General features: G+C 32.7%; 1 protein-coding gene across 2 annotated transcripts; it reads right to left on the bottom strand.

Annotated features, from left to right (window-relative positions):
• Positions 1 to 8,203: 8,203 nt before the first annotated feature.
• Positions 8,204 to 10,659, bottom strand: LOC114166790 (disease resistance protein TAO1-like). Of its 2 annotated transcripts, XR_003600021.1 has the most exons (3): positions 10,033 to 10,659; positions 8,903 to 9,931; positions 8,204 to 8,540 (listed from the first exon to the last, which is right to left on the bottom strand). XR_003600021.1 is itself a non-coding variant. In XM_028051622.1 (2 exons), the coding sequence occupies exons 1-2, from the start codon at positions 10,554 to 10,556 to the stop codon at positions 9,295 to 9,297; spliced, it is 1,161 nt and encodes a 386-aa protein (XP_027907423.1). In that variant the 5' UTR covers positions 10,557 to 10,659; the 3' UTR covers positions 8,846 to 9,294. The 2 variants fall into 2 exon arrangements, 1 of the variants encoding a protein (XP_027907423.1); XM_028051622.1 differs by lacking the exon at positions 8,204 to 8,540 and having other exon boundaries at positions 8,846 to 9,931.
• Positions 10,660 to 13,208: the final 2,549 nt, after the last annotated feature.

A 13,208-nucleotide genomic window follows, 5' to 3' on the forward strand; every position in this document is an offset into this window, starting at 1 on the left:
AATTAGAGAAAATTTTTTACTACATCTCATATGCACTTTGCACTCATTACGATTACGCTAACTTCGTCTATTTTTAAACCCTAGTTGGAGTCAAATATTTATTTCATAACTTTATCTATTTTTATTTTTTATCCGTCTAATTTTGTTCTTATTTTTATGTCCCTGAAGTTTTAAAAATGTTTTTACTTTCTAGTAAAATTGTTGAAGTGACAAACGATGATAATATATAAAAAAAATATGGTTAGATTTAAAATGAAAATTGACATATTTATATAAATTAAAGCAAAAGTGAGCCCTAAAATAAAAAAAAAAAAAAAAAAAACTGGACTAGAAGAAAAAAACTATGATGATTACTTAAAAAAATATCATACACTTTCATCCTATCTTTACATTTTTATTTTCTTTTTCTTCTATCTGCTTTTATCGTACTTTTTTTTCTTAAAGTTTCTAATTGGTTCTGACCAGACGAGAGAAAATCTTGTATTGAAATTGGGAGATTATGTGAAAAATGAAGACTTGTCAAAAGAATTGTTTGATCTATGGTTGCTTTAAGCGACACGTGTTTATACACAACCACATAGGCCAAAGTAGGAAAAGACAAAAAAATCCACTTTTCTCAATCTAATTATTTTTCTTTGGTCCGATCCATTTAAAATTTATTTATTAAAATTTTATTCCACAAATCAATTTTAATGGATCTGAATTTTAATTTAATCTATATTTTGTAATTCTTTTAGATTGAATATTCATTATTTGAATCTAGATTTTTAAATATGAAAAATTTCAATATCCAATCCAAATTTTAAATATAAATTTTTAGTTGGGTCGGAGTGAACGTCGAGATGGGATGATCCAGAACAAAGGTTATGACAGGTCGACTCGGATCAAAGGTCAAGATGATCAATTCGGTCCCGACTGAAACTTGGTCGAATTCGGTTGAGTCATTCACAACACAAATTCATTCGAGTCAGCATCGGCCGAATTCGACCGAGTCAGCACTAATCCCATTCGCCTGAGTCAGCATCGACCCAAATTCTGCCAAGTCGATCCCTGTCGACATTTGGTCGAGTTGGTAACAATCAAAATTTGGGCAAATTTGATTAACTCGCTTATGACGAAAATTTGGAGCAATACCAAGTCATTCCCGATTGAAATTCAGTTGCATTCAACCCGGTCATTCTTGACCGAAATTTGGGAGAATTCAATCGAGTTAGCAATCGCAAAAATTCGGCCGACTTCACCTAAGTCGACCTCAGGCAAAATTCGGCTATGTCAACCACGAATTTGACTAAGCCAAGCAATTGAAAGTCGACCAAATTTGATTGTGTCATACACAACTAATATTTGGTCGAATTCGGCCAAGTCGGTCATTACTTTTTAGGTCGTGTTCGATAAACTCAGCCTCGGTTGAAATTCGGCTAATTCGAGTCTGGCTAAATTTTGTCTGAGTCAACTCAGCCCATATTTGGACATATTGGACCAAGTCGATTCTTGTCGAAATTTTTTCGAATTCGACTCAATCAACCCTAGCTGAAATTTGGTCGAGACAACGAGTTTGGACCGAAAGTCGAGTCGGGTTGACCGAAGCCTAGGTCAAGACCGATTGGACCACATCAAGGATCGAGATGGTTGAGTTGGGTTGTCAACACAAGTTTAAAAAAATTGAATTTTAATTTCTTTTATAATAAAAGTGAATTTTATATTGAAAACTTGATCCAAATATTTGGATCTAGATTTAAAATTTGATTCAAATCTTTGGATCCAGATTTTAAGAAAATCAAAACTAAATTTTTTGCAAAAATGAATTTGGATCCAAAATCTGATCTAGTTATTTGGATCTAGATTGGATCTGGATTGGATCATTAAAAATCCAATCCATGCCCACCCCTAGAATAAAGCATGACAAGAAGACATTATGAGAGAAAGAAACAGTGTTTTATTTATAGTAGAGATGTGGGTGTTAAGTGAGAGTGTTTTCTACCTTAATGTGATTATGAACATGTTTAAGTGAGAATACAGGCACCATAAAAATTGCTTATTAGGGTGGGCTAAAAATTAGGGATGACAAACAAAATAGGACGAGACAAATTTTACTATCTCATATCCATCCTAAAAAAAAAAACATCATTATCTTCTGCCATACCCATAATGAACAAGTATAACAACTTTATCTCATCCCCATCCGCATCATGAGTATATATTCTTACTCATATTCATATCCACTTTTTTATTATTTCAATATCAATTAATTAACTTTTATAAAAAAGTTACAAAATTATGACAAAGGAAACATAATATTATCAAATATTCAATATCAAAAGGACATATTCTAGTTTTTTTAAGAGTTAAATATCTTTTTGGTCCCTAAAATTTTAGTTAAAATTAGAATTGGTCCATCTTTGAAACTTTTGACATATTTAGTCCTTTATCTTTAGAAATGTGTAAGTTTAGTTTTTTAATCAAATTTTGTTAAGTTTATTTGGCATTACATACGCATGTTTCTTAGATAACATTATAGTGAAAATATGTCAAACAGTGTAATTCAAATATTATCATGAAACATTTGGAAAGTGATAAACAAGATTCATGACAACTGTAAGACCCTACAAAATTTAATTCAGTATAATTATGAAAATTATCAGTTATGTTTTGATTATAATTTTTAGAAGGAGTAAAATGACCAAAAAGATATATAATTAACTTTGTGAGAGTACTTGAGTAAAAAAGATTAATAAATTTGGGTTTGAAAAATAAATTTTCTACAATATGTTCTCCATTAAAGTTGATGAGCACATCATACTTTCGAGGGAGTTTGGAAGTTGAAGATGTTGAGAATATTACTTAATATCTTTTTTATTTAAATTAGTTTTTAAGAAATATTTTAGTTTTAAATATATGTTTCAGTTTTAGGAAATTAGTTATTAGTTTAGATTAGGAGTGAGATATTCTAAATATTTTATACTTAATATTTTGTTATATTTTGCTCTATATATAGGGTATATCAATAAAATAGAAAGATATGTTTCTCCGTATAACATATCACATATATCTCTCATATTATCAAAAAACCCCAAAAAAAAATCTCAACAAGTGGTATCAGAGCCGATGGTTAAAATTGACTCAGACGAGTGCAGTATGGTCCTAGTATCGAAAGTCTTCCTAGTAAGGGTTCCAGGTAAGCGTGTCCCATTAAGAAGAACGACGGTACAGAAAAGGGCATAAAAGAAGTACTCGTGGTTGGGAATGCTTCCGCTAGAGGAGGAGTGTATCAATGTGGTTGAAGGGACTCACCCTTGAGGGGGAGATTGTTAGGAATCCAAGTGTGAGTCTAAGTCCCACATTGACTAGAAATAAAAAATTAGAGCACTATATAAAGATAAAGACTCATAAACCCATGGTCTTAAGGTTTTGGGTTGAGAGTGGTGTCAATGCCTTATGTGGTTGAACTCAGGTCTCATTAGTGTTTGTTCTCCCCAGTAATACCCCCTCCTTATAAACCCAACACAAGAGGCGAATTCCATAGAAGGAATTGGTGAATCCATGATGTGTTAGAAGATAAAGCAGTAATGCAACACAGTGAAAGAGATGATCTTTGTAGAGACACGACCATTCAAAGTAGCTAAAGACAATAACTTTTTTATGTTAGTGGAAACCAGTTAAGACCATCACTGAACACCTTTTACTTTAGCCATTCAAGAATTCAGACCAACATCCACATTGAACCATAGAAAAAAAATTAAAATAATAAGTATGAAAACCTTTATAGTTATATTGTGTTTTCTAAAATTCTCATATCACCTTTACTTTTTATGTTAAAAGATTTCTGTTATCTCTCTTTTTGTTAGGGATATTTGTCCCTTTAAATGAATAACAAATATATTTTCTTTTCACATTAATGTATATCTAAAGTGATCATTGATACAATTTATAAAAACGTAACTGTACGTAAATTTATTTTTAAAATAAGATAAAATCAGTAGATATGGTTTTATTAAAATTTAGGAAGTTTAGTATCATTAATTAAAAACACAAAAGAGATGAGTCGCATTCATTTTATTAAAAACGAAAATTTTAAATGTAATTTTTTCTCTTTTCTGAAATACAAAACTATATGATCCGCAGTTTTATAAAAGTATTTCAATATTATTTTGTTGTAATTATTACACAATCATTTTCCTTTTTTTTCATTTATATTGATTTTCAATTCTAGTTTGCTGGTCTATGTCTCATTTTGACAATTTAATCAATTGTTTGTTTAATAAATGTAATCTACATTTAGCGGTAAAAAATCTCTTGTGATGACAATAAAGTAATCAGTGGAAATTTAATGCTACATCTAGGAATGTCCAAAGCGGGTAAGTTATCAGTAGTAGTTCCTCTGTATTTTATTTATTGGATAAATATATGTTTTGTACCTATATCCATATCTATGCAGGTACTTATGTGGGTACTCGCATACTTTTTAAATATTTATGATTACCTGCGAGTATTTACAAAAATAAAATTTTAATATTTAACAACATATTTTAACGATACATTCAAATAATAATACAATGCATAACATTCATAGATCTCAAACAAAGTCTAAATAACTCATTTAAATAGTGTTGAATGACAATGTACAAAGAAATAGAGGTTTTTTAAAACAATTAATAAAAAATAAAACATTTAAAAATCATTGTGTTAATATTTTAATCATATTTTTTTAATTTTTTTAATTTAAATTTGAGTATAGCAGGTACTGTTAAGAATCCAAGTGTGAGTCTAAGTCCCACATTGACTAGAATTGAGAAAATAGAGCACTATATAAGAATAAAGATCCATAAACCTATCGCCTTAAGGTTTTGGGTTGAGAGTGGTGTCCCCCTCTGTAAAACCTGACAGGTACAGGTATTACGGATATAGATATTATAATACTCGTACCTATTCCGTTAACATCCAGATATAACATATCCATATCCGTTACCCACATCCATAAAAATTTTTTAACATCTCTAACTACATCTCACATGCGTCAAGAACTCGTGACGATTGAGTTTGTAGTTCGAACCCTTTTTCTGGTACTTATTTGATATGTAGGTTAATGAAAAAGATGACACAAAAAGACTCGAGTGTTAGCGTATTTTAGGACGAAAATTAAATACACTTTTTTTCTATTGTTTACCAGTCAAAGTTGGAATATCACGCATATGATATATATTAAAACTGAATAGAATAAATTACATGATGGATTATCAGAATAAACTTCAATATAGTTGGATAATATTACAAATAAATAGCTACACATTATCTTAAGTTTTATCTAGCATGTTAAAAGAGACAAAAGGTTTAAAAGATTGGAATTTGACACCTATATAATGGTGATGAATTTTGGATATTGGTTTTATCTTTACAAATATCTACATTTTGTTTTCTATCCCTATGAAATATAATTTCTTTATGTTAATATTAATATATATTACTTTCAAGTTTTCTCGTTATTTCTCCCCTTCTTTTCATTTCTCTCTTCGAAGGCAATGGCTACTGCTTGAGTGTTGTGGACGTTTTGAAAACAACTTTTGTGGTCTAAATATAGGTAGTTGTGGATTTTTTGTGGTGGTGGAAATTCTTTTTTATTACATCGATGTTTTTTGGGTTTAAGTGCGTCATTGAGGTAAATGCTATTGAAATTGAAATCGTGCTTGTTTTTGACAATCTTACTCATTGTCATGAATATCTCCACCAACTTCGTTTTTCAAAATTTTTGTTTCACTGGTGCAAAAATCGTTACTAAAATAGGACCACCGTTAAAAAAAGACACGGTGACGATAATGTAATTATAGCAAAGTTTTTAAAACGGTTAATTAGGGAATCATCATTAAAAATGCTACCAAAACATACGACGAGGATTATATTCATGAAAAGACTTACAAACAACGACGATTACATGACAAACACACAAGATGGTTTTATGGTCAACCGTTAACATAATTTGGTTAAAAATACTATATTTATTATTTTTTAAATTTGGAGACAAAAATATATTAAAATTTCTAATAATAACGAATTTTAATTTCACATTAAAGTTTAGAGACTAAAAACATATTCATTTTATTTTTTTCACTTTCCTACTCATGTTGTGCTTTTGTTTTTCGGGAAACTTCTTCCTCTTCTTATTTCCCATTTTCTCTCCCTGCACGTCGCCCCTACAAGCCCATCGTATGTTGCACCTTCAAGTTTGATAATCATTGTATCACTAAGGCTCTCGAGTTGTCTTGCCACCAAGGTTGTGGCTTTTCGATGAGGGCTCATTTCGCATTTGCATGGAGTGTGGTTTCCTCCCACACCAATCTTTGTGCCATCGCCATTTCACAGTTTTGTCCTAAAAGGCTCATCAAAGAGTGGAAGAAGAAAGAAGTATTTAAACTACCTTTAGTCTCAACTCCTAAGTGATGTGAGACTATTGATGATTCATCTTAGATCCTAATTACCAACTCCACGGTAGGCGTTAATGTTCGTGCGAGTGATATCATTACAGTCAACCACCCATCATCTGAGATATTGTTTGCTTTGGAGCTTGTGTTCCGTCACAGTGTTGTCCTTAAAAGGTGTCTTGTAGTGTAAAAGGAATAAAGTTGTCTTAAGCGTTGACTCCAAAATGATGTGAGACTATTGGGCGTACTGGAACATAAGACTCTAGACAAGGTCATGAGGGAATGAGGGTTCATCCCCAATGGAGGGCTTAAGGGAACCGATGATTCGTCTTTAAGGAAGAAGGAGTATTTAAAGTCTCTTTGGAGTGGTAGGAACATAAGTCCCCCTAGTCGAGGTCTAAGAGGAATGACTGTTCATCATCATTGGAGGACTTAAGGGACTGATGATTCATCTTAGAATCTCGTTATCGGCCCCACAGTGGATGTCAATGTTCTGATTCGAAGTCAATCGACTGTCATTGTTAGGATCAATCACTAAGAATCCGAGCTACTATCTACTTTGTAGCCTATTTTCTGGCACAATTTTGTTCTTAAAAAAAACTATGAAAGGAATGGAGGGGTGAATTGCCAAACATTTCGCATATTCCATGTGTTAAAATCAATAAAGTAATAATTTGAACAATCGAAAAGAATTTATCAAGAATTTATAACTTGTCTTACTCGTGGTAAATCATCTTCCATTCACTTTAATTAATTATTGTTGAACTTAGGTGCCTTAATGTTCAAACTGCTTTTCCGTTACTTAATAATATTATGTGTTGTCTTATGCTGCTTGGTTTATACATTTATTGTTTAGGATTAAACTTCAATATCTTTGCATTATGTTATCATGTATTCATTAATTGTAATCATATGCTTGAAGATGGAGAGTTGTTGGATTTAAAATGGCTTTTGGGGTACCAGTTTGTCATCTAAAATAGGTAGCTTTTCACGTAATTAAGAAATGATGAAGTCAGTGCTTTACAAGAAACAAACAAAAAGTATATGAAAAATCCTAACTAACCTGAGATAAACCTTCCGGAAATAAATTTTTGCTTGAGCTAAGCAATTTAATCAATAAACAAAAGAAGGAGAAAACTATTCCGCATAATGTCTACTGTTTTTCTTTAAAATTTCAAATTAATAACATTTAATTTTATTGTTTTCTAAAATGATTTTAACAGCTTTGATGGAATATGATAATTTCTTACAATGTTAAAAAATCTTAATTGAATATCTTCAATTTCGTAAAAAAAAAAAATTGTAAATCAGCACAAAACCAACGGTCTATTCTACCAAAACACCATACAACTGGAAACCAACCCTCATATAAAACAAAAATTATCAGTATTTTCAACCTAAGAAAACAGAGCAAACAGAAAATATAAAGTATCCTTGTAATACTCGATTACAAGAGAACAGACCTAGAAAATTATCAGTATTTTCAACCTAAGACAACATACCACTACCAATCAAAAACATAACTAGAGATACTTTCGGAATCATCTAAACTTCCTGTCCAAGCACTATTTGCAAATGCTTGTAGATCTTCACTTTCGTCCTTTAAAATTTATAAATCATAATTAGATATGCCTCTTACGTTCATAATACTCGATTTGCTACAATAATGATGTTAACCAGAACAATGACTCTGTCTGGTCTAGTGGCGTGAAAGATACAATAAAATTCCAATTAATCTTCTATAAACAGAAGCACCTATTTTATCACTAGGATAACATGTAACATTTAAATTTTCTCAAGGAACCTGAAGTATTTTCAATAACTAGATAATCATTAACATACAATGACACAATAAGTTGCACTTCACTGCATAATCTTCTTACATAGGTAGCTTTGTTTCACTTCGTTTAAATACCTAAGGTAAAAGATAATTGTCAATTCTACTATATCAGCCTCTTGGTGCCTATGTAAATATATATGGAGCTTTTTAAAGCTTGTAGACTTTGATTTCACTATCTGAAACAACAAATCCCTATCCTTTGTCTCTTCTTCATTGTGATCTTCTCTGAGCCATTATTGTGTTGTGTGGTAATGGAGTTGGATTACTTCCATCTTCCACCACATCCCCTAAAATTTGAGCTCTCAAGTAAGTTTTCACTTTTATAGCCCAATAGTCATAATTTTACAGAACATGTGAAAAACAGAGAAGAGAGTTTTTGGTTTTGGTTCACAAGTAATAAAGAAGGAGAAAAACTCATTTCATTACTTAGTGTAATAGGTGATAGGTAATATATATTACAAAAGGATTTAAGTCAGCAAAAACGTAAGGACTAACAAATTCACATAAATTAAGATTATCACAAATTTCAACTCAACAAAACCTAAGAAAAATAAAATGTAATATGACCTTAAAATATATAGAAAAATCTCAATTACTAACAGGAAGAGAAAAAAAGTATGTTTCAAAATCATATAAAGAATGTTCTTACAATATTCTTTGTCAGTACTACATCTTTTACATCATCCTGAAACCATAATCGACTTCTTTTCCTCTGTTGCTTTGGCCATCTTTGACGGATAATGTCTCTGCCCATGTCACGTAACAAAGAATGCATTTCAAGGGTGTTTTTCCTTTCACACTGTATCTTTGTGACATAGTCTCTCTCTTTACCAATACACACATCAAGAAATATATCCTTTTCCCTGTCACCGTCAAATTAAACTTATTTTCAAATTCTCTTGAAGTATACCAGTGGGAATTAATTTTAGGTTTGAGAATACACAATCCCACTTTTCCATTGTTCTAACACATAAAAAGGAACCAAGGAACTTAAGAGCTAGTGATAGCCCTCCACGATAAACAACTATGTTTCTTGCAAGTTCATTCAGTTCTTTTCTTGGTTATGCTTATCTGAAGACATGAGAACTGAAAAGTTAAAAGGGAATTATTTTCGTTCATAACATTCATTTTATAAACATAATCAACTTTGAGTCGCTTCAGTATTTGAACATCTCTAGTTGTAATGATAATTACAGTTCCTTGACCGAACCATTTACGATTCCGGTATAGGCTTTCTAGTTGGCCAAACTCAGTCACACCATCAAACACAATGAGCAACTTCCTTCGAAAAAGTTCAGTCTTCTCCATAATAACTCTTCGCCTCCGAATGCTTTCAATCTCGAACTTGTCTTTTAGGACATCATTAACAAATTCTTTCAAATCAACATCCCTTCTATCTACTCGATCCCAAACTCCTTTAATATATTCAAAATAATTCTTACCAATGAATCGACGATAAATTCGATTATAGATGACTTTGGCTAAGATAGTTTTACCCGATCCTTCCTTTCCCCATATCCCTATCATGAACACTTTGGTGGAATGATTTTCAATACATTTAATCACCTTTTTTACGTGGGACTCTAATTCAACAGGAAAAGGAAAAACAGACAAGTCCTCATAGTCCAGCAAAGACTGAACGCGTCTAACAGTTACCTCCACAAGTTCAGCATCATGCCTTCAAGATGAGTGGTAATGTATTACAAAATTAAATAAAAACCTTAATATATGCTTCATTCAGTCTCAAACGAAAGAAAGTAGGAAGATTCGTTTGTTTACCTGAAATTTCTACCATACAAACCATGGATGATACCTGCAGCTTTGTTTAGAGCACGCCTCCACCTTGACAACACTTGCTTCAGTTGTTCACCTGAATAGCTTTTGCGTGCAGTTTCTTCCATCGCTTTTCCAAAATCATTCCGATCATGATCACGTACATACCGTGGTCCATTGTCGTAAAATACGGGCAAAACTATTTGCCCAAAAGTTTCGAGGCATTCAATAATTTTTTCTAGCTCAAGAAGACAACAGGCCGATTCAGTGTATGTTTTGGAGAAAACGATTATTGCAATCTTAGTGCCTCCTATTGCTCGCATGTGCTCTTCCAGCTCCAGTCCCTTCGGCAGACTCTCGTCGCTAATAAAAGTTTTGACTTGAGCTTGTAAAAGGGCATAAGTGAGATGAGAAGCGAACTTTCTACCGATGTCTTCTCCCCCGAAGTTGATGAATGCATCGTATATGAAACGGGGTTCTGATTTTATGAAGGATGAGGATGATGATGATGATGAAGAAGCGAACTCCATCCAAAAGAATTGAAGTCAACTCTTCAAAGGTACAACGATAATCATAAAAGATGTTAAAATCACATTTCATTCACTTGTCATCTCTTCTAAGAGTCTGGTAAGGAATTTCAGGATTAAAAACCTATATATTTTGCATCAGAATTTAAAATTACTTGACGAATTCAAAGTTTTCCTTAAACAAATAATGCTAATAAAAAAGACTTGAAATATGACAGAACCTTCAATATTTTATTAAGAACGTAAAATAGTAGGTGAGAAGATAGTTGACTGTATAATACATAAGCAATTCTTAATGATAAAAGAAACCGTTAGTTCTGGAAAGATCCCAATCACTCTATGTATTAAATTCCATAAACGTGTTATAGTTTTCCTCCTCAACCCCGCTCACTGTGCTTCTTTTTTTGCTTCATTTGTTTTGCCATCACCTTAAGGCTTTAGAAAGACACTCTTAAGGACCGCAATCATTCACTTTGGTTTAATAACTTTTTATTAAAAACTTTTTGATATTCAATTAATATTTTTAAACATAACCTTGTTTTTAAATACGAAATTTTCAATTTTAAAGTATATTATATTTGAATGGATCCAATTTCAAATTATTTCTTTTTTAAATGTTTGATTCTAGCTTTTCTCTTCTTGCTGCAGTGAATCTCTCGCACAGTTCCACCTGGTTTCATGGAGAAAATCCCAGCCCAAGGGTTCTGCTCGAGCCTCTGCCAAACCCCGTAATTTTCACTTGGATTTAAACCATCCTAAGAATTTTCATTCCGAATTAAGTCATCCCAAGATTTTCCGTGCATCCCGCATCAATGCTAATTAATGCCTGTGTATAATCACCACATACCTTGCATAAATATTAGTCAATGCTTGCACATAAACACCGTACACCCTTCGTTGGAACCATTCCGCAACCACAACGCAAAACCACAGAACATTGCGAAAAGCACATAACTGTCCGCACTTCGTATCCACCATGTCGTTTGACTCCCTCGCCGGAGACGCAACACCTGTCAGTGTAGCACCTCCATTGACTCTCCACGCACATGCTGCAAACCGCTGCAGATCCAACTCGACTCACAGTCCTTGCACCTCCATGAACCTAGTTGTAGATTCACCGCGTCAATACAACATTGACAATAAAGCTTCCATCAAATTTCTCATTGCAACTTCAGTAACAAAGGATGATTCTCTAACAACAAAGAATTAATCATTTCTGATGTGGAAGATCAGACTACGCTGCAACCACAAAGTATACTAAGAAAACGTGGAAACTCCAAAATCGGAGAAAAACCACAACCACCAAAGGGTAACAATATGTGAAAATTTATACAACACATACACTACCCTCCCATGCCCTTTGACCCCAAGTACACCCACACTCTCCAAAGCAAGAATTAACACCAAACCTCACAACACTCTACTACAAGAATACAAAAAAAGAAAAGTCAAATACAAGCTTAAAGTGTATTTGACTGGGAAGGAACATCATAAACTTAGAGCAAGGAACATCATAGACTTAGAGCAAGGAACATCATAGACTTAGAGCCCATTATATAGTCACTAACACCCATCCCCTTGATTATTCTAGAGGATGTGAGACTTTTCAAAACATGTTATTAAAATTTGTTAAAATTAATAAATATTTAATAACACAATGCAAAGAGACCGAACATTATTGTTAAAGAATGAATGTATAAACCAAGCAGCACAATACAAAACATCATGGAGAAATAGAGGAGCAGTCTGAACATTAACTAGCTCAAGTTTCAAAAGCAAAATTTCATTAAATAAATAGAACATGATTATCATGAGTAAGACAAGTTATAAATTCTGATTTACTCTTGGACGTTGTTCTCATTATTTCTTCTTTATTGACCTTTACACAAGGAATATGGGAAATCCTTGGCCAAGTCATCCCCCGTTCCATTCATAGCTCTCTTGTAACAGACGATATTCACTTATGCTAATTACTGAAAGAGAAAGAGGGATCAATTATGGCAACAACTTAAGGTTCAGACAGTTTGCAATCTCTAGATTTTCAAGAGTGATGACATGTATAAGTTCCACACCATTCAAACAGTTGGAAGCAATTGCTTTTGCATCAAGGCATATGCGAGAACGTCTCCTCCAATTTTCAATGCTCAAACCTTTAATCTACCCTTTTTCTTTCTTGCAACAAAGGAAGTCAAAGTTTTGAGACATTTTAAATTACATTTGTGGCCATTCTTCTTCAACTTGGCTCCACTTAGATCCATGTGATGCAGATTAATCACTTTGTCTATGTCATGAGGCAATTCAAGTAGGTATGAACAACATGATAGCAGCAAGGTTTGGACATTGTACAGCTGGTATCATGTCGTACAATGTCCCGTGAGGTAACCTCTTGATTTTAGTGTAAGAGCTTTTAAAGAGAATCAGACAACTGGTTGATATTCTCGTGGTGTGACAAAGATACAACTGTGGCATTTTCAGTTACCTTAACTAACTGTGCCACATACTAATTTGATACTATTTTCCAAGATCTCACACTATGTATTACATAGAGAACAAACTCATGAGTGGGGTTTTTGGGTAATCATGATGACTGAGTGAAACTAATTCGATTACAATTTTGTTACGTATCAGGTACAATATTGGATGTGGAGGAAAAAA

The sequence above is a fragment of the Vigna unguiculata genome, chromosome 10 (genome assembly GCF_004118075.2).
Source record: "Vigna unguiculata cultivar IT97K-499-35 chromosome 10, ASM411807v1, whole genome shotgun sequence".
NCBI classification, from domain to species: Eukaryota; Viridiplantae; Streptophyta; class Magnoliopsida; order Fabales; family Fabaceae; genus Vigna; species Vigna unguiculata.